General features: G+C 49.4%; 1 protein-coding gene across 1 annotated transcript; it reads left to right on the plus strand.

Annotated features, from left to right (window-relative positions):
* The first annotated feature begins 8,825 nt into the window (after nucleotides 1–8,825).
* On the plus strand, nucleotides 8,826–23,556 carry PSTPIP2 (proline-serine-threonine phosphatase interacting protein 2). The gene is made up of 14 exons (XM_017743716.1): nucleotides 8,826–8,946; nucleotides 10,596–10,673; nucleotides 13,972–14,006; nucleotides 15,479–15,585; nucleotides 16,239–16,301; nucleotides 17,164–17,262; nucleotides 17,461–17,506; nucleotides 17,887–17,966; nucleotides 20,374–20,472; nucleotides 20,987–21,083; nucleotides 21,382–21,463; nucleotides 22,140–22,174; nucleotides 22,485–22,542; nucleotides 23,060–23,556. Exons 4-13 carry the CDS (start codon nucleotides 15,544–15,546, stop codon nucleotides 22,532–22,534), a joined length of 693 nt encoding a protein of 230 aa, XP_017599205.1. The 5' UTR covers nucleotides 8,826–8,946; nucleotides 10,596–10,673; nucleotides 13,972–14,006; nucleotides 15,479–15,543; the 3' UTR covers nucleotides 22,535–22,542; nucleotides 23,060–23,556.
* Nucleotides 23,557–24,157: the final 601 nt, after the last annotated feature.

Below are 24,157 nucleotides of genomic sequence, written 5' to 3' on the forward strand. Positions count from 1 at the left end.
GGGTGAGCGGAAGCACTGCGGGACCGGGGCAGCGGGGGCAGAGCCAGCCAGAGCCGAGGGGGCACAGCTGGAAGTGGAGGGATCACTGCTCTCTGGTTAGAGTTGGCTCCAAAGCCAACGATCGTGGTCGTGGGGTGACTTTGCTGAGTGCTCTGGGTCGGTAAAACACTGCCGCAGGGTGCCCAGAGAAGCCGTGGTTGCCCCATCCCTAGAAATGTCCAAGGCCAGGTTGGATGGGGCTTGGAGCAACCTGGAATAGTGGAAGGTGTCCTGCCCATGGCAGGGGGTGGAATGGGATGGGCTTTAAGGTCCCTTCCAACCCACACCATTCTGGGATTCTGTGATGCCCAGCAGGCACTGCCCACCCATGCACAGAACTCCTGAGAGTTCTGGCTTTACAACCTGCTCCATGCAGCCAAAATAATCCCAGCAAGTAGCTGCTGCCTTGCTGGAGGAAGTCAGTGCCAGGTTGAAGGATTTGATAACATTAATTGGCCATCGGTGAATTACTTGGAGACACCATGGCCAAAAATGTTCTCTTGATGTGGAGCTAATCCCGGACTAGGAGCAAATCACTCGGTGTGTGCTGCTACCAGCTGCTGAGCCATGGAGGAAAACCCACGGTTCAGAGAAAACCACAATTTATTCTTTTCAGTCTGAATTATGCTTTTATAAAAGGAGAAGTGCAGGAAACCCACATATCTGCTGCAAAACTTCAGCTCTGTGGCTACTCAGTTCCTCTTGTGGTGGACCTTCATTCCAAGTACTGGCAACCAGGAAGTAAATTACCAAATTTGGTCTTTTGGGGCTGAAAACCTTCATCTGTGAATGGTGCTTGGGGTTTCCCAGATGTTGCTTGAAAGCTGCTCCCATCTTGTAGGATGTGGAAGAGAAGCACAAGCCCCAGGAAGAGCTGGCACCGGGTTTGGGGCTCCTGAGTGTTGAGGAATAAGTGCAGAACACCAGGTTCACCCAGCATCATTAGCGAGTTAACTGGCAGAGGGTTGTCAAATACGTGGAGAATAAAGCCAACTTTGCATCTGGCTGCTGCTTCCCAGCTATTTGTTGCAGAGCAGTTTTCCAAGGTGCTCCCTTTGCTTTGCAAAGAGGCAGAGGGAAGGTTTTGAGGGTGGTGGCAGCATCCCCCCAGGCTGGGGGAATAACTGTGATGCCAGGAAGGCTGAATAGACAAAGTTTGTCACGCCTCAGTGGCACATTGCATTGAAGAAGAGCTGCTCGCCGCAGGGCTGACTTCAGCTTCTGCTGTCTAGTTTGTTCCTCTCCAGCTGTGGTGTGGTGCTTTTTGAAGGAGGATCCTGGAGGAGGGGGCTCAGTAGGAGATAACACCAGCACAGGAGCAGCCTCCAGCTCCCAGGGCAAGGTGGATCTGGGGCATTGCGTGGGGCGCTCACTCTTGCCTGACCCCTTTTACTGCAAATACGGTTATTTCCTGAACAATCCCTGGTTCTTGCTGAGCCCCAAAACACTTGGTGCTGCCAGGGATTTTTCCTGGTTTTTGTTCTTTCTGAAGCCTTCATGCTCCAAGCCCCCTGACCGAGGAAATGTGCCTGGGGCAGGCAGCTGGGGTGGAGGTTGGACTGGATGGGAACGTGATGGATGTGACTCAGTGGAGAGACTGAGGCCCCTCTGCGGTCATTGGGCCCATGGAAAAGGCAGGTACCACCCCAAGCAGCTGCCACACCACGTACTGGTGACTGTGCATCAGCTGTGAGGGCTGGGGAGGAGGAGGGGAGTAAGGGCAGGAAGCAAAAAACAAATCAAGATGAGGTGTGGAGGGCTGCACATCCAGCTTCTGCCTGCTGCTGAGTGCTGTGAGTGGGTATGCACTTCCTCCTGCAATTTTCCTCTTAAATGGCTTTGCGTAAGGCAAAAATAGAAGAAGTCTTTGCCAAAGCAAGTGATTTCTTAGAATCAAAGAAGTTTTGAGCAGTTTGGGTTGGGAAAGACCTTACAAACCATCTCGTCCACCACCCTACTATAGTCAGGGACACCTTCCACTAGACCAGGGTGCTCCAAGCCCCGTCCAACCTGGCCTGGAACACTTTCAGGGATGGCATAGCCACAGCTTGTGTGGGTAACCTGTGCCAGTGTTTTAACACCCTCATCAAAAACAATCCAAACAATTCCTTCCTTATATTTAATATGAATCTCCCCTCTTTTAGTTTAAAACCATCATTCCTTGTCCTATCATTACAAAGAGCTTGGTGAGGCACAACTTTCATCTTCTGTAGGTTCTTCACCTATCAGATAAGGTGAGATCAAGAGAACCATTGCTGCATGATTCTGGGCAGGTGGCAGATGCTGCCACACATTGTTCTTCAGTGGTGATGCTGGCTCAGCTTCAGGTCTGCTGGTCCAACAAAATGTCCACGTCTTTTTTTTTGCCCCAAATTAACTCATCATCCCACTCTACCTGCAGAATCCCTAAATACTGGGAAAAATGTATGTTATTCTGGTGGGGGCAAATTTCTCAGTGGTTAGGACAGCCTGATGAGAAGGAGGAGACTTTGGGAGTGCTCCAGGGGAGATATGCTCCAATTGACAAGACAGAGTCTAAAAAATGTCCAGGCCCTCAAAACCTAGGCCAGTTTTGGTATTGAATCCTCTAGCTTTGAAATGTGGCTGGTTGTGAGTGATGACCTCCAAATTTCTTTGTGTGGATAGGATGATAAGGGTGAGGGTGGTGAGACCTTGGCACAGGTTGCCCAGAGAAGCTGTGGCTGCCCCTGGATCCCTGGAAGTGTCCAAGGCCAGGTTGGACAGGGCTTGGAGCAACCTGGGATAGTGGAAGGTGTCCCTGCCCATGGCAGGGGGTGGGACTGGATGAGGTTTAAGGTCTGTTTCAACCCAAACCATTCTTGGATTCTGTGATTGTATGCTAAACTGCAGCCCACCCTTTGCTCTGTTGGGGTAGCAGGGCTGTGCTTCTAGCCTCACCTGGGGACTGATTTAGTTTTAAACCCCACCAGTTCTGGTTCCTTCGGTGGGTGCTGTGTCTGTTCCTGCACTGGCTCCTGTTCCCTGCTGGAGCTGATGGTGTGATATTCCTGATGTGCTCTGTCGGGAAAGCACGGGGCTACTTGGCTCTCTGCGCTGAAGTTTGCTCTTGGGTCTCAACACAAGATGATAAATTTTCTCAAATAAAGAGGTTTGCTCTCTGGCACCCCACTGCAGCTCCTGCTTGCTCAGGGACTGAAGTCCGGACATGCCTGAAGCCGAACATTTTTTGCCCGGCATGCTCCAGCTCCCATGTCACTCCCTCCCACCAGCTGTGTGTCCTGCCTGCCTGTGAGAGAGCTGTGCAAAACCAGAAATAGCCCAAAGCTTGTGTTTGTTTGTCTTTGCCCTGCCTGTAGTGATTGCCACAAGTTGGGCAAGCATGACGCTTTGTTTTCATTTGTTTTTGCAATCTGCTCTTCTTCTTTCACTATGTGAGGTCTTCTCTTTCACTTTTTTTCACTTTCTTTCTACATGCCTTGTTCTCCACAAGCTGATTCTTGCACATATTTCGGATAACCCAACAGCCTTGGGTCTCATCACTGCACTTTGGTGCTGTAAAACCATATGGTAAAAATAGAAATGACAGTAATGCTAAGAACCGTTCTAATTGTGATCTGTGGGTCAACAGGTTGCAACTTGAAGAGTGGAATTTTGGTCATTTGGTTTTAATGAGACAATGCTCTGCTCCCTGCAGTGTATTTAGAGATGCTGCTAAAACAACCCATGGCTGGGGAGGACGCAGCCCTGGGTTCTTGGGTTTATTCCCTGGCTGCTGACTGATGATGTGATGCTGGATGTTTTACTTCCCCTTTCCCCTGCTTCTCCTTCTCTAAACGGGGACTGGCTTGGTGAAACTTAGCAGTGTTGTGAAATCCCCAGGTCATTGTTTCAAAGGAACAAGGTAGGGTTTGTGGGAAGAAGAGGTCGTTGCGTCAAGGCAGGATGGTCCATTGCTTTTGGCTTCTCTGGGACAAGCAGGGAAGGTGTTGGCGTAGGGGGAGGAAACTTCAAATGGAAAATTACTAATCAAAAAGCTGCTTTTTGCAGGAATACTGATCCGAGGTGGGTGGATTTGCAGTGAGGCCTTTTCCTCCCTGCAATGAGTTTTGTCTGTCCTGTTGTACCCTCCTGGTTACGGGGTGGGGAGGAACTGCAACCTTGTGCAGGCTCTCCTCACTCTACTCCCTGCAGGCACCAGCATAAGCACTTCTCTTTGTCTCAGCAACTTCTGCAGGATACTGAGCGATTCTGAGGCTGCACCCTGAGCAAGGACAGCACAGCCAGTTACAGTTGCACAGTGTTTCTGACTACTAAAATAGTCACCGGCTTCTGGTGCCTTTCTCTAAGCACACAAGGCTGAGGAAACGTACTGAGAGCTTGGAATAAATATAGATCTTTCAAGAGGTGGTTCATGAACAAGTGCAGTGCCCCAAACCTTTCAGTTTGGGAAGGTTGGGACAGACTGGTGGAGGGCAAAAAGGCTCTGCAAGGGCATCTGGGCAGGCTGGATCCATGGGCTGAGGCTGGTGGTGTGAGGGGCAATGAGAACAAGTGCCAGATCTTGCACTTGGGCCACACCAAGCCCTGCGACTCCAGGCTGGGGCAGAGGGGCTGGAAAGTGTCAGGAAAAGCCCTGGGGGTGCTGGTGCCAGCAGCTGGACATGAGCCCAGGGGTGCCCAGGTGGGCAAGAGGCCAGTGGCACCGGGGCTGTGCCAGCCCTGGTGTGACACAGCCCCAGGGCAGTGCCCGTCCCTGTGCTGGCGCTGCTGGGGCACCTCCAGTGCTGGGGACAGCTCTGGGACAAGGGGGACCCTGAGGGGCTGGAGGAGTCCAGGGAAGGGAACGGAGCTGGGAAGGGGCTGGAGAGTTCCTGAGGGAGCTGGGAAAGGGGCTCAGGCTGGAGCAAAGGAGGCTCAGGGGGGTCCTTGTGGCTCTGCACAAGTCCCTGACAGGAGGGGGCAGCCGGGGGGGTCGGGCTCTGCTCGCAGGGAACAGGGACAGGAGGAGAGGGAATGGCCTCAGGTTGAGTCAGGTGAGGTTTAGACTGGATTTTAGGGAAAATTCCTTCATGGAAAGGATTATTAATCCTAGGAACAGGCTGTCCAGGGCAGTGTTTGAGTCCCTATCCCTGGAAGGATTTAAAAGCTGTGTGGATGGGGCACTTGGGGACATGGGTTGGACAGTGGTGGGCTGGGCAGTGCTGGGGAGTGACTGGACTCAATGGTCTTGGATGGCTTTTCCAACTTAAACATTTCTGTGTTTCTATGTGTCTCCAATGCCATTTGCTTCATAGGGTGTGTGTCTGCAGGGGTTTTCCGTGTAAAGTGGGGCAGAAGATGGAAACACCAAGGTCAGCAGCTTGCTGTGACTCAGACAGGATCATGACGTGCTTTCATATCCCCACCAGAACATTTTAGCCCCTCTTTTGGCTGAAGATGTAACCAAATCCCAAAACATCACAAGCAGCACGCAAATTCCTTCTCCTTACTGAGTCCATTGGGTGCAAATCCAGGCAGCAGATCAGGAAGGGGGGTGCATGTCCTGCAGGCTCGGGAAACATCAGGTGCTGCTTTGTCACCTTGAAATCATCCATTTGCAGTTTCCATGGGCTGTCCTCTAAATAGCACATGGGCTCAGAGCTCTGCCCAGCAGGGAGGGCCAGGACAGATGTCTGCTGGAGAGTGGCAGGAGAGGCCCTCGTGCTCTGTTTGGGCAGGGCTTGGTGCAACTCCCCTGTTGCAGCGGGGTCTCCTGCAACATGCATTAGACAGCGAGGCCTGTGGAAAGAAATAGGGAGCAATTCTTGATAGAAGTTTCAGAGATCTTTATTCTCCAGGCACATGGCCGGGGGACTGCTGAAGAATCGAGCAATCACCAGACAAGCAGGGTCCTCCCTGGGCAGGGGAACACAAAATAAGCAATGGGGAACAGGATTAGGGCACATGTGACCAGGGAGCAGGGAGACCCCATGCCTAGGCCATGCCTCTACCCCAGGGTCCCCTCTCCCAGGACCCCATGGCAGGCGGGGAGGAACCCCAACACTCCCCGTCCTTCATATCTGTCTTTGGGTTAGTTTATTACGTTTTTAAATCTTCTTCTCTGTTCCCATGGCTCTGTGCTTGCTGTGTGGCACTTCCATTGCTGTCACCAGCCCTGCCTTTGCAGTCACAGAATCCCAGAGTGGTTTGGGTTGAAAGGGACCCTCATGACCCCCCCATCCCAACCCCTGCCAGGGGCAGGACACCTTCCACTGTCCCATGTTGCTCCAAGTCCTGTCCAACCTGGCCTTGGACACTTCCAGGGATCCAGGGGCAGCCACAGCTGCTCTGGGCACCCTGTGCCAGGGCCTGCCCACCCTCACAGACAGCAATTCCTTCCCAATATCCCATCTGTCCCTGCCCTCTGGCACTGGGAAGCCATTCCCTGTGTCCTGTCCCTCTGTGCCTTGTCCCAAGTTCCTCTCCAGCTCTCCTGGAACCTCTTTAGGCCCTGCCAGGGGCTCTGAGGTCTCCTGGGAGCCTTCTCCAGGCTGAACACCCCCAGTCATGCTGGTCCTTTTGACTCTTCCTTTGCCAAACCTGCTCAGAAGGGTGCTGCAAAGGCTGATTTCACACTATACAGCCCTGCCCAGCTCTGTTTGGGACCAGAGTTCCTCCCATGGAAGCCTCTCACAGGGGGATTTAAAAGCCATGTCGATGTGGCACTTGTCGATGGGTTAGTGGTGGCCGTGGCAGTGCCAGGGAATGTTTGGACTTGATTGTGTTAGAGGGCTTTTCCAACCTAAATGATTTTATGGTTCTGTGTTTCATGTAACACCTTGCACCCTGGGGTCTGGTCCAGCCTTGGGTGCTTAGGAAACACACATGTGCTGGAATTAAATCCTTCTGCTGTAGGAGGAAGAGTGATAAAACAAGGAGCTTAATGCACATTATTGATGGATACTCCCAGTTTTCCCCTTGACCCATCTGCCTGGCACAGAGAGCCCAAGAGTCCCAGGCAGCAGAGCAGGATGCAGGAGCCTTTGGGTGCCCCTGGACATGCAATGATGGGGCTCTGACCCTCCCTCCTGCCTGGGCTTGCAGTGACCAGCAGTTGTGCTCTGCATCCATTTTGTTTCCTTTGAAACGGGGGATAGGAATTCAAGTTAGGCTGTTCATTTTGCAAATGTAATGAAGACTGACTTCAGTGCAGTGTTTCCTTTTCACAGACCTGATTAGTGAAGATGTAGAGCAACCTGAGAGCTGGTTGTTATCAGTACTAACCTCATTTTGGAGAGACATTTGTTCTTTGTAAAGGAAGTTTGGTTTCTGCTTAAGTCCTGCTCCACAGTCCGGTCTTCTGTGCATCCCACAGACACAGCAAAGCTGATCTGGGATCCCTGTGGATTTCCTGTCAGTCCCACTCCATCAGATCTCCCCTTCACTTCTTGCTTTCTGGTCACTGGCAGTCAAGTACTTGAATAGGGAATTCCTCTTAATTAAATCCTTCCTTTATTGCAAATACCAGCCCTGTTCTCCTCATTTATTGCACCAGGAATAAGCTCTTGAGAAATCCCCTCTTCTGCTGCCCGCACTTTAATGCCAGATCTCTGCATACTCTCATCCTGGCTTTGAACCACGTCCTGAACCTCTCCATCCTGCCACTATTCCTCTTCAGGTTTCTCGATAACCTTCTGTGGCTTTTGTTTCCTGTTGCTGAGCTTCATACCTGCTCCTACTACTGCTCCCTTTCTGCAGCCTCTTCCCCTATATTTCTCCCTGTGTTTCTTTCCCTGGAGGTGTTCAAAAGGCACGTGGATGTGGCACTAGTCTTTGTTCCAGAAGACAACAGGTGGAACCTTCTGCTTGGCTTGCTGCTTCTGCTTCAGGTTCTGTCCAGACTGGGAGAGTTCATGGTCTTTGCACTATCAAAGCACTTAGGAGCCCTGCCCTTTGCCTGGGGTGGTAAATTCCCAACAGTCATAGGGCAAAAGTCCATTTTTTGTCCTAAGGTGCTTCAATGCATGGGAATGGGGAAAGAATGGGGTAGAGTAAGTCAGCCTACATCATTGCTGCAACTATCTTTTTCTTTTCTTCTCTTTTTCTTATTTCTTTTTCTTTTTTTTTCTTTTTTTTCTTTTTCTTCTTCTTTTTCTTCTTCTTTTTCTTCTTTTTCTTTTTTTTCTTTTTTTCTTTTTTTCTTTTTCTTTTTCTTCTTTTTCTTCTTCTTCTTTTTCTTTTTCTTTTTCTTTTTTTTCTTTTTCTTTTTTTTCTTTTTCTTCTTCTTTTTCTTCTTCTTCTTTTTCTTCTTCTTCTTTTCTTCTTCTTTTTCTTTTTATTCTTCTTCTTCTTCTTTTCATCTTCTTCTTCTTTTTCTTCTTTTTCTTCTTTTTCTTCTTTTTCTTCTTTTTCTTCTTTTTCTTCTTTTTCTTCTTTTTCTTCTTTTTCTTCTTTTTCTTCTTTTTCTTCTTTTTCTTCTTTTTCTTCTTTTTCTTCTTTTTCTTTTTCTTTGTCTTCTTCGTCTTCTTCTTCTTCATCATCTTCTTCTTCTTCTTCTTCTTCATGCATCAATGCAATATATGTTTTTAGGAATAATTTGCAAGAAAACACTGACCCTTCAGAAGTCTATAGCAAGTGTGAATGGCATAGGTGTACCTTGTTTCAAATTGCCACCTTTGCTCTTATTCTGAAGTCTCTCCCATCCCTAAAAGAAAAGATTTTATTTCCTGAAGAGGCACTTGCATGCTTGCTCCCACTGAGCCATGGCCTGTGCAAATGCCTCAGGAGGTGGCAGTGGCCCTGGATTGCACTGACAAGGACATGACTCCTGTTCCTGTGTTTTCAGAGCACGGATCTGACCAGCACAGTTGGCTACGACAGCATCATTCAGCATCTGAATGATGGCAGGAAGAGCTGCAAAGAGTTTGAAGACTTCCTGAAGGAAAGGTAGGGAGCTGCCTCTGGCAGCAGGTTGGGTTGAGCCTGGAAGTGATGCTGTGGCACTGCTCCTTCTCCTGGTATTCCCAGTTTGATTTCTGCCATGTGTAACTATCCACTATGTTAAAATGCTGTCCCATGAAGTTCACCTTGCTGCTCACCTTGCAGAAGATCAGGTTGGAAGATCTTGGCCTAGGAGAGGCACGGCTTTGTCCTGACTTTGTCTTTGTACGTTATGAATGCCCCACAGATTCAGTGTTAAAAAGTGGTAGGGTTAGGTACTGCTGTTATTAATCAGAGGAGATGACCTAAGCAGAGGTTCTGTGGCTACAGAAACAGCTGAGAGGATCTGGCCATGTATTTTGCCTTTATGGTTCACCTGGTTAGCAGTGGCTAAATGTGAAGAGCATTGTAGAACACTGTACATTGAATCAATGTCATGTTGGCAGTGACAACTGGAGAAAACCAACCTCTGACTGCATGACTTGGTACAGAGCAGCCTGGAACAAACATAATGGGCATGAACAGGAGGAGAACTGCACTTAGAGGTGCCTAATGCACCGACATCTGTTCAGGCTGTAATCCCATGTTCCAGAAGAACTTGGGCCTTCCAATGAGGAAGTGGACCCTGAGAACCACGTCTCACTCATCCATGACAATGCAGAGTGCCAAAAGCCTCCTTCACACCCTGTGTCCTCTTCATTCTTGAAGGAGGTGTAGGTTGCCACTGAAGTGTCTAGCCAGGAGGAGATCAGAGGCTGGACCTGGGTTTGCCGCTCCCTGGACTTGGCCCAGTTGTCCAGCATGGCTGTTACACAGTCCCAGCTATGGAGAATGTGCTTGCTGGATGTTTTGTCTCAAACAAAGTTCATGGGAATGCTGTTAGGTAGAAAAAAAAAAAATTGATCTGTAATATGTATTTTTTTTCAAATTCCCTATTAGCTTCTGGAGTTTTTAGAGTTAAGGTAGGTGAATTTCACTGCCAAACTCCAGAAATCAACCACCCAGGGGTCTGCCTCTGTGTTAGAAGTTAAGGCATTTTAGAAAGTTACTTGTTTTATTCAGTAGACATTCTAATGGCAGCCTCTAGCAGTACTTGTTCCTTTCCACTGGCCGCAGACAGCTAGGGTTGCCCACATGGAGAGAACTACACTTGACCAAGCAAGTCCAGCCCTGGTTGTCTGTAGTGATTTCAAAGCGGCTGCAGAGAACTGGTTGTTCTTACACTGCAACACATGGGCTCTCTTTTCCTCCTTCCTTTCTTCCAAGAGGGGGAGGTAATGTAGTCTCTCAAGGGTGTTATTTATGTCACCTCACAAGATTTGGTCTCTTCTTCAGGTGCTCTTCCTAAGGATTAGTGCCAGGTACAGAGAGTACTTACTACCACACATTGACAGAGGGCAGTTAGGTGGGATATTGGGAGGGAATTCTTCCCTGTGATGGTGGGCAGGCCCTGGCACAGGATTCCCAGAGAAGCTGTGGCTGTCCCATCCCAGGAAGCATCCAAGGCCAGGTTGGAGGGGGCTTGGGAGCACCCTGGGATAGTGGAAGATGTCCCTGCCCATGGCACAGGATGGAATTGGATGAGCTCTGAGGTCCCTTCCAACCCAAACCAGTTGATAATTTGTGACTCTATAATTTCTCTCTTTTCTCAACAGGGCAATTATAGAAGAAAAGTATGGCAAGGAGCTCATTAACTTGTCAAAGAAGAAGCCCTGTGGGCAGACAGAGCTGAAGTAAGTTCACAGTCTCCTGTGTTTATGGGTCTTTCTGGAGCAACCAAGGAGGAAGAGAAGGAAGGAAGCTATGGGAGACAAAACAGAATTGAAATGTGATTGGGGTGTTCAGAAGATGAGCTGAAATAGTTCTCATGAATGAACAATGCCCCGCTGGGTTCTGCTTTTCTTTGAGTTGGACCCCACCAAGTTCCCACCAGCCACAGATTAACCAAAGCACTGTAGACGCTTGGGGGGGTGTGGGCTGGTGGGTCAGCAGAAAGCTGAGGATCATGAGACCTTGGGTTAGCTCTAGACAGATTTTGTGCCAGAGGGAAGTACAGGTACTTCCTTGACTCAAACCTGGTGGACCTTCAGAGTCCAGAATGCTGTGGCCACTCCATTTCCCAAGTGACCCTTGGCGCCTTCTGCTTCCTCTTTTGTTTCTGTGCTATATACAAGCCCAGACTGATGTTCCCTGGTCATTTACTTACAGTTTTATATTGAGGTGTCACATAAAATGTTTCTGACATCTTTACTGTGCAATATTAATAGGGAGAATAGCTCCCTACTTTTCCAACCACTGGCAAATGCACCACGTTGAAATCGTTCATCTGTTCCAAATGATGGTTTTAGGAGGTTGCCTGAAACATTTGTCATGAAACTTTGAATTTTTAATAGCATCCAGTGTTCAGAAAAATATAAAGTATATCTCAAACCAAGTGAACTGTGTTATACCTGCTGAGAGGGGGAAAAAGCTGGAGGTGCTAAGAGGGTAAATAAATGTGCTTTGAGGTACTTTGGTCAGTGTTGAGTGAGCTCTGTTCTGGGAGAGGTGCTCTGCTGATGCCTGTGCCTGACTGTGCTTTCCCACCCTTTTTAATGCCCTGCCCATGTTTTTCAGTACACTGAAGAGGTCCCTTGATGTTTTCAAGCAACGTAAGTAATTCTTTGTGTTTCCCAGGACACTTGGCAGCGCCAAAGCCTGAAGGCAACTGCTTGGGAAGAAAATAACAGGGAAATCTCTAAAGCTGTGCAGTGCTAAGGACAGGCATAGGCTGTACTGCTGGCCTGGCTCATCCCAGCGTGTGGGGTTTGGCACAAAGTGAGCCAGGGCACAGGTGGGACAGGAGACACACAGGGAATCATATTGGGGATCTCTTGGGCTTTCAGATCCAGGTGCAGCTCAGAGGTCATCTTTATGTTGCACATAGGAAGCTGTGCATGGGAAGCTCATCTGGAGTTTGTTAGGCTTGTCCTCTTCACAAACACACAGTAACTCACACCTCAGACCTGGGGACAGCTCTGGGTCCCTCAGGACAAGAGAGACATTGAGGGGCTGGAGCGTGTCCAGGGAAGGGAACGGAGCTGGGAAGGGGCTGGAGCCCCAGGAGCGGCTGAGGGAGCTGGGAAAGGGGCTCAGGCTGGAGCAAAGGAGGCTCAGGGGGGGATCAGAGGCTGGACCTGGGTTTGCCGCTCCCTGGACTTGGCCCAGTTGTCCAGCATGGCTGTTACACAGTCCCAGCTATGGAGAATGTGCTTGCTGGATGTTTTGTCTCAAACAAAGTTCATGGGAATGCTGTTAGGTAGAAAAAAAAAAAATTGATCTGTAATATGTATTTTTTTTCAAATTCCCTATTAGCTTCTGGAGTTTTTAGAGTTAAGGTAGGTGAATTTCACTGCCAAACTCCAGAAATCAACCACCCAGGGGTCTGCCTCTGTGTTAGAAGTTAAGGCATTTTAGAAAGTTACTTGTTTTATTCAGTAGACATTCTAATGGCAGCCTCTAGCAGTACTTGTTCCTTTCCACTGGCCGCAGACAGCTAGGGTTGCCCACATGGAGAGAACTACACTTGACCAAGCAAGTCCAGCCCTGGTTGTCTGTAGTGATTTCAAAGCGGCTGCAGAGAACTGGTTGTTCTTACACTGCAACACATGGGCTCTCTTTTCCTCCTTCCTTTCTTCCAAGAGGGGGAGGTAATGTAGTCTCTCAAGGGTGTTATTTATGTCACCTCACAAGATTTGGTCTCTTCTTCAGGTGCTCTTCCTAAGGATTAGTGCCAGGTACAGAGAGTACTTACTACCACACATTGACAGAGGGCAGTTAGGTGGGATATTGGGAGGGAATTCTTCCCTGTGATGGTGGGCAGGCCCTGGCACAGGATTCCCAGAGAAGCTGTGGCTGTCCCATCCCAGGAAGCATCCAAGGCCAGGTTGGAGGGGGCTTGGGAGCACCCTGGGATAGTGGAAGATGTCCCTGCCCATGGCACAGGATGGAATTGGATGAGCTCTGAGGTCCCTTCCAACCCAAACCAGTTGATAATTTGTGACTCTATAATTTCTCTCTTTTCTCAACAGGGCAATTATAGAAGAAAAGTATGGCAAGGAGCTCATTAACTTGTCAAAGAAGAAGCCCTGTGGGCAGACAGAGCTGAAGTAAGTTCACAGTCTCCTGTGTTTATGGGTCTTTCTGGAGCAACCAAGGAGGAAGAGAAGGAAGGAAGCTATGGGAGACAAAACAGAATTGAAATGTGATTGGGGTGTTCAGAAGATGAGCTGAAATAGTTCTCATGAATGAACAATGCCCCGCTGGGTTCTGCTTTTCTTTGAGTTGGACCCCACCAAGTTCCCACCAGCCACAGATTAACCAAAGCACTGTAGACGCTTGGGGGGGTGTGGGCTGGTGGGTCAGCAGAAAGCTGAGGATCATGAGACCTTGGGTTAGCTCTAGACAGATTTTGTGCCAGAGGGAAGTACAGGTACTTCCTTGACTCAAACCTGGTGGACCTTCAGAGTCCAGAATGCTGTGGCCACTCCATTTCCCAAGTGACCCTTGGCGCCTTCTGCTTCCTCTTTTGTTTCTGTGCTATATACAAGCCCAGACTGATGTTCCCTGGTCATTTACTTACAGTTTTATATTGAGGTGTCACATAAAATGTTTCTGACATCTTTACTGTGCAATATTAATAGGGAGAATAGCTCCCTACTTTTCCAACCACTGGCAAATGCACCACGTTGAAATCGTTCATCTGTTCCAAATGATGGTTTTAGGAGGTTGCCTGAAACATTTGTCATGAAACTTTGAATTTTTAATAGCATCCAGTGTTCAGAAAAATATAAAGTATATCTCAAACCAAGTGAACTGTGTTATACCTGCTGAGAGGGGGAAAAAGCTGGAGGTGCTAAGAGGGTAAATAAATGTGCTTTGAGGTACTTTGGTCAGTGTTGAGTGAGCTCTGTTCTGGGAGAGGTGCTCTGCTGATGCCTGTGCCTGACTGTGCTTTCCCACCCTTTTTAATGCCCTGCCCATGTTTTTCAGTACACTGAAGAGGTCCCTTGATGTTTTCAAGCAACGTAAGTAATTCTTTGTGTTTCCCAGGACACTTGGCAGCGCCAAAGCCTGAAGGCAACTGCTTGGGAAGAAAATAACAGGGAAATCTCTAAAGCTGTGCAGTGCTAAGGACAGGCATAGGCTGTACTGCTGGCCTGGCTCATCCCAGCGTGTGGGGTTTGGCACAAAGTGAGCCAGGGCACAGGTGGGACAGGAGACACACAGGGAATCATATTGGGGATCTCTTGGGCTTTCAGATCCAGGTGCAGCTCAGAGGTCATCTTTATGTTGCACATAGGAAGCTGTGCATGGGAAGCTCATCTGGAGTTTGTTAGGCTTGTCCTCTTCACAAACACACAGTAACTCACACCTCAGACCTGGGGACAGCTCTGGGTCCCTCAGGACAAGAGAGACATTGAGGGGCTGGAGCGTGTCCAGGGAAGGGAACGGAGCTGGGAAGGGGCTGGAGCCCCAGGAGCGGCTGAGGGAGCTGGGAAAGGGGCTCAGGCTGGAGCAAAGGAGGCTCAGGGGGGACCTTGTGGCTCTGCACAAGTCCCTGACAGGAGGGGGCAGCCGGGGGGGTCGGGCTCTGCTCGCAGGGAACAGGGACAGGAGGAGAGGGAACAGCCTCAGGCTGGGCCAGGGGAGGTTTAGGTTGGATATTAGGGAAATTTTTTCATAAAAAGGGTTGTCCAGCCCTGTCCCAGCTGCCCAGGGCGGTGTTGGAGTCCCCATCCCTGAAGGGGTTTAAAAGCCGTGTGGATGTGGCACGTGGGGACATGGGTCAGTGGTGGCTTTGGCAGTGCTGGGGTAATGGTTGAACTTGAGGATCTTACGAGGGCTTTTCCAACCTAAATGATTGTGTGATTCTAACTGGAGCATGTAAAAGATGGTGCTTTGGCTGCCACGCATTGTCATGTGTCACATCCTGCCAGGGTACCATCAGACAGCGCCTCGAGGGTGAGAATCTGCTATCCTGTGCCCAGTCCACCCCCTGCCCGATACAGGTTTCTTTGCTGCCCCTGTGGACCTCCCTAACAAGGCTCTGCCCTCACCACTGCTGACTGTTGACAGCTGTGTGTTTGGAGCAGCTTTGGGGGTTGAATCATGAGCTGCCATTTGGCTCCACTCCCATGGTGAGCTTGCTGGGGTGGTGTTTCACGGTGTGGCCTCTCACTTTCAGCAAGAGCAGCTTGAGATTGTTTTAGCCTTCATTTTTCTGTGCTCCAAGTTGGTGCCTGCTGTCCTGGGGCAGTGCAATGTGTTGAAACATGCCTAGATTTATCTGCATAAGGGGGAGAATTTTCTCAGACTGGGGGGCAGGTCCCAGCAGGATTGATCCTTACATTGGCAAGCACTGCTTGGAGGCTGCTTCAAACAAGTTGCTGCTTTTTCATGTTTCTGAGACTGGATGTGTGATGTGTTGTAAGCTGACATGAGAAACAGTCTCTTTAGGAATATACATATAGATACTGAATTTATTTTCTTTTTGCAGAGATAGACAATGTGGGACAAGGTCACATCCAGCTGGCACAAACCCTTCGGGAGGAAGCAAAGAAGATGGAGGACTTCAGGGAAAAGCAAAAGCTGCATCGGAAAAAGGTCAGGCACTGTGGGAAGATGTGCCTTCCTGCAGGGTGCTGATCCTGCCCCAGCAAGGGGCTGATCTCGGTGCTGTCTCATGCCTTGCCCCAGCCCCCACCACATCCCCGCTGCTGGGAAGTGCTGAGTTCCTTCCTCTGTGTAGTAACTGTGTTCGACTGTGTAGTAACCTCCAACTTCCTTCTTCTCACTTCCACGTCTTCTTCGTGTGCTTTTTGGGGTCAGCCGCAGCACTGGAATGTTTTTAAAGCATTTGTTTATAGTGCTGTATGATCTCCATAGGGGCTGCTAAAACAGCCAAGCCTTTTAACTTCCTCTGGCTTGAGATTCCTTTGTCTGGAAAACCAGGGGAAACTGCTAGAGCCAGGGACTGGCTTGTACCTAGCAGAGGGGAGTGGGCTTCCCAGTTTTGCCAGAGTCTATGGAGGTGATACAGTACTATATATTGCTAGGATTTAGTTTGTAGAGCTCCTTTGCATACACAATTCAAGGCTTAGGCAGAAGCATAAAAGATGAGTTTTGTGAAGATGCTTTGTGTTAATGGAGGTCCTTAAACACATCTCAGTGTGGCTCTTCCTCTTCTAAACCACACGGTGTGTCCTGGAGCTTTGATGGTCAGTGATGTGCTGACCCCAGGTCTGTTGTCTTCACAGATCGAGCTGATAATGGAGGCAATTCACAAAAACAGGAATCTGCAGTACAAGAAGACCATGGAGGTAAACTGAATCTGGGGCTGTTTCTTGCCATGTGGGTTAATGCTGCTCACACAAACACACACACACACACAGAGTGCTGGGACAGGCTTAAATGAGAAGGGTTTCCTCTTCTGCTGTGACTCAATGCTGTGTCTGTGCGAGTGGTGTGCAGGCTGTGCTCAGGAACATGCCAAGGACAAGGCCAGTGATAGCATTGCAGGGTTGGATACAGATGATTTGGAATCAGAGAATTATCTGGGTTGGAAAAGGCCTCTAAGATGCTTGAGTCCAATCATTTGCCCAGCACTGCAAAGCCCACCACTAACCCATCTCCCCAAGTGCCGCATCCCACACCTGTTTTGAACACTTCCATGGATGGTGACTACACCACTGCCCTGGGTAGCCTGTTCCAGGGCATGAAAACCCTGTCTTTGAAGAAGTTTTTCTGAATATCTACTCTAAACCTCCTCTGATGCAACTGGAGGCCATTTCCTCTTACCCTGTCCCTTGCACCCTGGGAGCAGAGCCTGACACCCCCCTGGCTGCCCCCTCCTGTCAGGGAGCTGTGGAAAGACAGAAGGTCCCCCCTGAGCCTCCTTTTCTCCAGGCTGAGCCCCACCAGCTCCCTCAGCTGCTTCTCATCAAACTTGTGCTCCTGCCTGTTACTGAGCCCTTCTCTGGACATGTTCATGGACTTGATTGCCACTAGCTTTTCACTGCAATCCAAGAGCAGCCTGCCTTGCAAGGCTTTTCCCAAGCTGCAGGGCACCTTTTGTGTCACTCCCTGCTCTGCAGGCAGCCTGTTCCCTCTCAGGCTGAGCTTTTCCCCAAGGCCTCCCCCTGAGGTGTGTCTGCATCTCGCTGTTCCCGGTGTCTATCCTAGGCCAAGCGTCTGTACGAGCAGCGGTGCCGGGACAAGGATGAAGCAGAGCAGGCTGTGCACCGCAACGCCAACCTGGTCACACAGAAGCAGCAGGAGAAGGTACAGGAAGTGGGTGGCCGGGGGGTAGGGGGAAAGGGATGTCTTTCCTTGCAGCTCTCCTGCCCCACAGCTCTTCTCCTAGCTCTGGGTTTTGGGGTGAGGTGAGGTGGCTGGTGATGTTCCCCAGTGGGGCTGCAGTGCCATTGGTGATGCACCCAGGCTCTGCTTCACCTTCCTTCTCTCTCCCGTTATTGGCAGCTGTTCCTGAAGCTGGCTCAGACGAAATCAGCACTGGAGGACACTGGTGAGTGTGGAAATACCATGCTGGGAGGGCAAGGGAAGTGTTTCCAGGGGCAGTGGGTTGTGAAGCTGTGGAGTGGCTTGTGGGGGAGCTCCAGCCCTTTGGTCGGACACGGCTCCTCAAAAACACCTGCCCAAGGTATTGGCAGTGGGCAACCTCCCTGGAGAAGCCTGCATGGCCCCACCAAGGCTGTGTCCTTCTGCTTTACCTCTCATCTCCCAGCCTTTTACCTTCTAGTGAAGGGATTTTTTTATTGAATGTTAATCATGGAATTACAGAATCATAAAATGACTTGGGTTGGAAGGGACCTTAAAGGTCATATTGTTCCAACCCCACTGCCCTGGGCAGAGACACCTTCAGCTGAAATGTGATTTGTCTCACAGACAGGAGTTACCAGCAGAGTGTGACCACACTGGAGAAGATCCGGGAAGAGTGGCAGAACGAGCACATCAAAGCCTGTGAGGTAAATGCCCCTAAACACCTCCACAAGCGTGGTCCTCTGGGTTTGCAATACTGGCTGCAGGCCTCAGGGACAGTGCAGATTTGTCTTCTGAGTATTCCCCTGGCAGTGAAGCAGCAGGATGTATTGCAGCTAACCCTGGGTGTCTGTCTCAAGCTTGGCTTCTGGATTCAAGGCCCCACTGCTTCAAGGTTTCCACTATTTTTTTATTATTTTTATTTTCCACCAGCTTTTAAAATTGGCAGAGTCAAGGTAGTGACATTTTTGCCCATTACCTGCGTGCATGTTTGGTGTGGCTGTCATCTTGAATAGCTGTGGTCACCTCTGGATACTCAGTGTCTCCAGGCCAGTACATCCTAGAGCCTCAACAACAACTGGAAGAGTCTGTCTGAAACTCTGGAAGACTTTAGATGACTTCTCAGCAGAGGCTGGTGGTGGTGGGGGATGCAGGTGAAGCCATCTCCACATGCAAGCTGTGCCAGGAGTTGTTCAGCTTGTGTCTCACAGACTGTGCAGTAGTGTGGGAAACCCTCTGAGTGGGTGTATCAGCCTGAAGCAGACTGCCTCACAGAGAAGTGGTCCAGCAGGGATTTCTAGCACATGCTGGGGAATTCCAGACTGGTAGCGAGAGGGCTGAGCAGCTGCTCTGCTGCTGGCCTGTGATCTGTGACTTGGGGATGGAGGGATTGCGAAGATTGAGATTTTATCCCAGATCTGCTTCAGGCTTGCAACCAGCTTTCCCATTCCCAGCTGTGCTGATCCCTTTCCAAGTTACCTCTCATCAGGCTGCTATTCTACTGTTCCCTTTTGAACTGGAATTTGCTGTCTGGTGTGTGTGGGTGTCTCTGTGCTGGTGTACTTTTGGTGTCTTCTCTGGAAGTCTCTAGGATGGAGACACAGTTTAGTGGTGGGTTGGCAGTGCTGGCTTAGTGGTGGGACTCGATGCTCTTAGACAGTTTTTCCAACCCTAACGATTCTGTGGTGGGGAGTGGAAAGCAGCAGTTTCACTTTTGCAGGTGGATCACATGGAGGTTTTCCTCTCCACGTGTTGAAAAGGTCATAAGCGGTAGCAAGTGTGTATGTTCATGGAAATATATAAAAGCATGTGAAACTGAGGTGTACCAGACAGCAGATTTCAAAAGGGTTTAAACCTGCTTGGAAAAGGGTTGGGCTGGAAAGAGCAAGAAGACCAACCAGTCAATACACCTCTGTTTGAACCTGAGCCAGCAGTGTGCCCTGGTGGCCAAGAAGGCCAATGGCACCTGGCCTGGATCAGAAATAGTGTGGTCAGCGGGACCAGGGAGGTCATTCTTCCCCTGTGCTCGGCACTGGTGAGGCCACACCTCGAGTGCTGTGTCCAGTTCTTGGCCCCTCAGTTCAGGAAGGACATGGAGATGCTCAAACGTGTCCAAAGGAGGGCAACAGGGCTGGTGAGGGGCTTGGAACACAAACCCTGTGAGGAACGCCTGAGGGAGCTGGGGTTCTTTAGCCTGGAGAAAAGGAGACTCAGAGGTGACCTTATCACTTTCTACAACTCCCTGAAAGGTGGTTGTAGTCAGGTGGGGCTTGGTCTCTTTTTCCAAGCAGCAACTGACAGAACAAGAGGACACAGCCTTAAGCTGCACCAGGGGAAATTTAGGTTGGATGTTAGGAAGAAGTTTTTTACTGAAAGAGTGATAAAGTTCTGGAATCATCTGCCTGGGAGGTGGTGGAGTCACCATCCCTGGATGTGTTTAAAAAAAGATTGGATGTGGCCCTCAGTGCCATGGTTTAGTTGAGCTGGTGTTAGGGCATGGGTTGGACTCAGTGGTCTTGAAGGTCTCTTCCAACCTGGTGATGCTGTGATTCTGTGATTCTGTGTTTTCATACATCCCCAGTGCTTTTTATATTGCTCCATAACTGGAACATGGAAATGTTAAAAAAAAAAAGTACATGTGGCACGTGGGGAAATGTGTTAGTGGTGGCCTTGGCAGTGCAGGGGTAACAGTGGGATTCGATGATCTTAGAGGGCTTTTCCAACCTAAATAATTCTGTGACACAAGGGTACCTGTGTAAGGGAAGTGGGCTGGGACCACAGGAGCACAGGGTACCTTGGGAACCTGTACTGCCTTTAGGAAGCTGAGTTGGTCTCCCCAGAGGTAGCAGTGTGCAGGGTGGTCCCCTCCACATCAGTCCTGCAGATTTTCAAGCTTAGCACTCACCTTTGAATTACCTGGTTGCATAGAGGGATCATTGCTCCTTGGGATGAACCAGAGAACTCATGGCTTCCTTGTTTCCTGCAGCAGACCGACACCAACTGCTCTAGGCAGTTATCTTTGTTGTGACACGTGGGGGTGAGAAGCAATCAGGACAAAAGAGATTTGCCCTCGTTTTAAGGATGTTTTGGACAGTTTTGTCTGTGTCATTTCAGTTCTTTGAGACTCAGGAGTGTGAGCGGATCAACTATTTCCGTAATGCCCTCTGGCTCCACGTCAACCAGCTCTCCCTGGGCTGTGTCCAGAATGATGAGGTACCTCAACTGAAAATCTTAATTTTTCTGCATGGGAGGCAAAGTCATATTTGTTTTCCTGGGCACCTAAGCTGTGTTCTGTCCAAGTTGGGCTGCGGCCCTTGACTGACCGCAGATACCAGCATGAGCGGGCAAGCAGAAGGATTGGCCAAAACTGTTGCAAATGGGGTTTCCTCTGGGATTCCCACATTTTTTGAGGGTGGTGAGGCCGTGGCACTCGGTGCCCAGAGAAGCTGTGGTTGCCCCATCCCTAGAAATGTCCAAGGCCAAGTTGGACGTGGCTTGGAGCAACCTGGGACAGTGGATGGGGTCCCTGCCCATGGCAGGGGGGGGAATGGGATGGGCTTTAAGGTTCCTTTCCAACCCAAACCATTCTGGGATTCTGTGCTTCCTGTGACACTGAAGCTTGTGTGCTGCGTGAGTACTGGCCTTTCACTGTGTGTGGGAAGCAATTGGGAAAAAACCTTATTTTTTGACCTGATATATAGAAATGCATTTTATTTCCCTTTTGCAGAAATATGAGGAAATCCGCAAGAGTTTAGAAATGTGCAGCATTGAGAAGGATGTTGATTTTTTCGTAAATTTACGCAAAACTGGAAGTTTGGCTCCAGGTAAGAGCTTAGTAGAATCTGACAAAGTAGTGCTACTGCTCTGTACTCCTCATGGAGCTGGCTGCTCTGGTCAGCATCTTTTTGTGTGCAGAAAACACTCATTTTGCATTTCATTCATTGCCATGCAGCACTAGTCTCTGTCACTTTTGACAGCCCCCGGAGATAATAGTCCTGTTTTTTTAGTTTCCTGATCAGGTGTTTTCTCAGAGAGGGGAAAGACTTAGCAGCTGAATGTTGGTATAAAAAGTATTTTATGTCTATAAGAGGCCTGTACTTTACTGCTGTCAACTTTTCCTAGCTCCTGTTGTTTATGAAAACTACTATAATGCCCAGAGAAATGTGACTCCAGTGAGAAGTCCAGCTCCTGTACCTATATCAAGGTAAGGAGTGTAACATGTACAACTGCAATTGTTACTGCAAATGATGCTCGCTCCCCCAAAACAGGCATATTTTGTTCCTTTCAGTCTATTGGAAGCTTGCCTTGAGGGTATTAGAGAAAAATATTTGCTTGCATGGCTCTTGGTGTGATCTGCCTGTCTGAGGGGAGTTAAAAGCATTTGTGGGTGGAGGGAGGAACTGCAGAGCCGGATTCAGTCTTGTGGGACAGAAGCTGGGCAGGGAGGACACGGTGAAGGGTTTTTCTGCCGGGGGCAAGATGATGACTGGGGCCGAGGCTCATGCTAAGGATGAGTTGCCATTTTGGCTGCCACACTGGGAGAGGAGTCATGTTCAATTACGGCTTCCTGATGTCTCACTCTGGGCAAAGGCATGTACAAAGATGCACCCTGAGGCTCACTCATGAATTTTTCCTTGAGTTAGTGCTTTCTGGTTATTTTTTCCTCTCCCCCTCTGTATCAGGTTCAGTTCTCATGTTTGCCAAGCGGGGTGTGGGTGATGAGCCCACCATGACTTGCTTTGTCAGGTCTCCATAAAGCCCAGGGTGGCCAAACCTCTTGCCCTCCCACCAGCCCTGCGAGGGCAGCTGGGGGTGCAGAACCAGGGCAAAGGGAGTCCCTTAGCCACGCAGATCCTCAGCTCTGTGTTTCCTTCTTGCAGGAGGGGACCCCTGCCCACCCCGACCAGCGCACCAGGTGAGTTACTGCTTTGTGGGCTTTCTGGCCCCACAGAGGAACTCTCTCTTCAGCCATTGCCCAAAGTCCCTTTCCAGCTCTCTTGAACCCCCTTTAGGCACTGGAAGGAGCTCTGAGGTCTCCCTGGACCCTTCTCTTCTCCAAGTGAACACCCCCAGCTCTCTCACCCTGACTTGAGCCTCATTCACTCTTGCATTCCATCCCTTTAACATGGATGGCCAGTGTGTGGTGCTTCTGTTCCATTTAAAGTCATGTAATGAGCACTTTTCATGGGAAACCTGAAGGGTTTTTTTTGTGCTCTGTGTTTCAGGGGAGCCTGATTATGCCACAGTTGATGGCTACAGCTTGGTACATTTCTAACAGTCACAGTAAGTACCCACTTTTGATGAAGAAACGGGGCATAAAAGAAAGAGGGTGAGGAATTTTTTGCCTGGGCAGATAGTAAAATGACAAGGGGGAATGGTTTTATACTAAAAGAGGGTAGATGTAGATTAGCTAGCAGGGAGAAATTCTTCCCTGTGAGGGTGGTGAGGCCCTGGCACAGGCTGCCCAGAGAAGCTGTGACTGTCCCATCCCTGAAAGTGTTCTAGGCCAGGTTGGATGGGGCTTGGAGCAACCTGGGATAGTGGAAGGTGTCCCTGACCGTGGCAGGGGGCTTAGAATTAGATGGTCCTGAAGGTCCATTCCAACCCCAACCATTTTGTGATTCTGTAAGAAAGGATTTAAAATGAGATGAAACTACACAGAAGAGGGACAGTGGAGAAAGAAAGGTCATTGGTTAAGGGATGACATTTTGAGGTGACTGGAAGTGATGCTCCTGTCAGCCCTCCCATCACTTATCTGAGCTGGAGCTGTGGTTTAGACACTGTTGATCCTGTTCTCTAGGTTTTCCAGAAGGCAGAAGACACTGTTGGTCTGACCAGCATGGCAGAGGTGGTGTTTCCAGTTATTTCCAGACACACAGAGCTGAAGTTCTTCTGCTTTTAAAGAGAATATTTGAGGACTCCAGTATTTATTTTTACATTCAGAAAGTGCTTACTAAAATCTGTGCCTTTGATCAGCAAACTCCTTGGATGGATCTTCACACTCAGAGGAAGAAAAGGACCAGATCATCAGGGGTGATCTGTGTCAGAAGAAGTTTTTTATTTGAAGTGCTTCTAAAGTGCAGCCATCTAGAAAGGCTGGAGCCTCCCACTCTGTAGATAATTAAGAGGTTGTATGTGCCGAGAGCAGTGCTGCATGATGCTTTGGGCACACTGGCTTGTGTTCAGGGTATGTACATCCCTCTCAGATCTCAGGTTTTGTGTGTTCCTGAAGTCTTTTGCCTGTTTCTTAAGTCTTTCATTAGTGGGGATTAAACTTGTCATTTAGATCAAATTTTACTCGTATCTCTCAGAAATCTTACTTAGAGTGGCACCAGCCGTTGCACTGCATGTCTGGCTTAGCTGTAGGTGTGCTCCAGACTTAAGCGCTGACACTCGAAGCTGATTTGCATCTACCCAGGGAGGGGCTGTACCACATCCAACCTGCTGGGAGGTCCCAGGAAGGATCTGAAGGAATTAGTTCAACTCTTCCAACCACCTCTGCCATGAGGCTCTTGTGAGCTTTTAGGTTCATCAGGTTGTCCCTGGTAAGCTTTGGAGACTAGGGCTTGGAGCAACGTGGTCTAGTGGAAGGTGTCCCTGCCCATAGCAGCAGGGAGTTGGAACTAGGTGTCCTTTAAGATCCCTCCCAACCCAAACCATCCTGGGATTCTCTGATTCCATGATTTAATTAACTTCTGTGATTCTCTAAACTTTGGACTTGTTCTGGCTATGCACCACTGGAAACAAACTTACCTACTGCTGGAGCCGTGAAACTTGTTTTCTGAGCAGATCTCCTGAAAGTTTCTGCCCTTGTTGGTACCATATATATATATATAGATATGATTATGGCTTTGATTCAGAAGCTTACGTGCTTCAGGGCTGCTGGTCTCTTTGGTGT

The sequence above is a fragment of the Corvus brachyrhynchos genome, unplaced genomic scaffold, assembly GCF_000691975.1.
Source record: "Corvus brachyrhynchos isolate BGI_N302 unplaced genomic scaffold, ASM69197v1 scaffold8, whole genome shotgun sequence".
NCBI lineage: Eukaryota > Metazoa > Chordata > Aves > Passeriformes > Corvidae > Corvus > Corvus brachyrhynchos.

Bases quoted from the DNA above. Each gene is read 5' to 3' on its own strand.
- PSTPIP2 (XM_017743716.1), top strand. From the start codon at position 15,544: ATGGAGGACTTCAGGGAAAAGCAAAAGCTGCATCGGAAAAAG. The intron at 17,263-17,460 runs GTACAGGAAGTG...CGTTATTGGCAG, and splicing joins CACAGAAGCAGCAGGAGAAG to CTGTTCCTGAAGCTGGCTCA. The intron at 20,473-20,986 runs GTACCTCAACTG...TCCCTTTTGCAG, and splicing joins GCTGTGTCCAGAATGATGAG to AAATATGAGGAAATCCGCAA.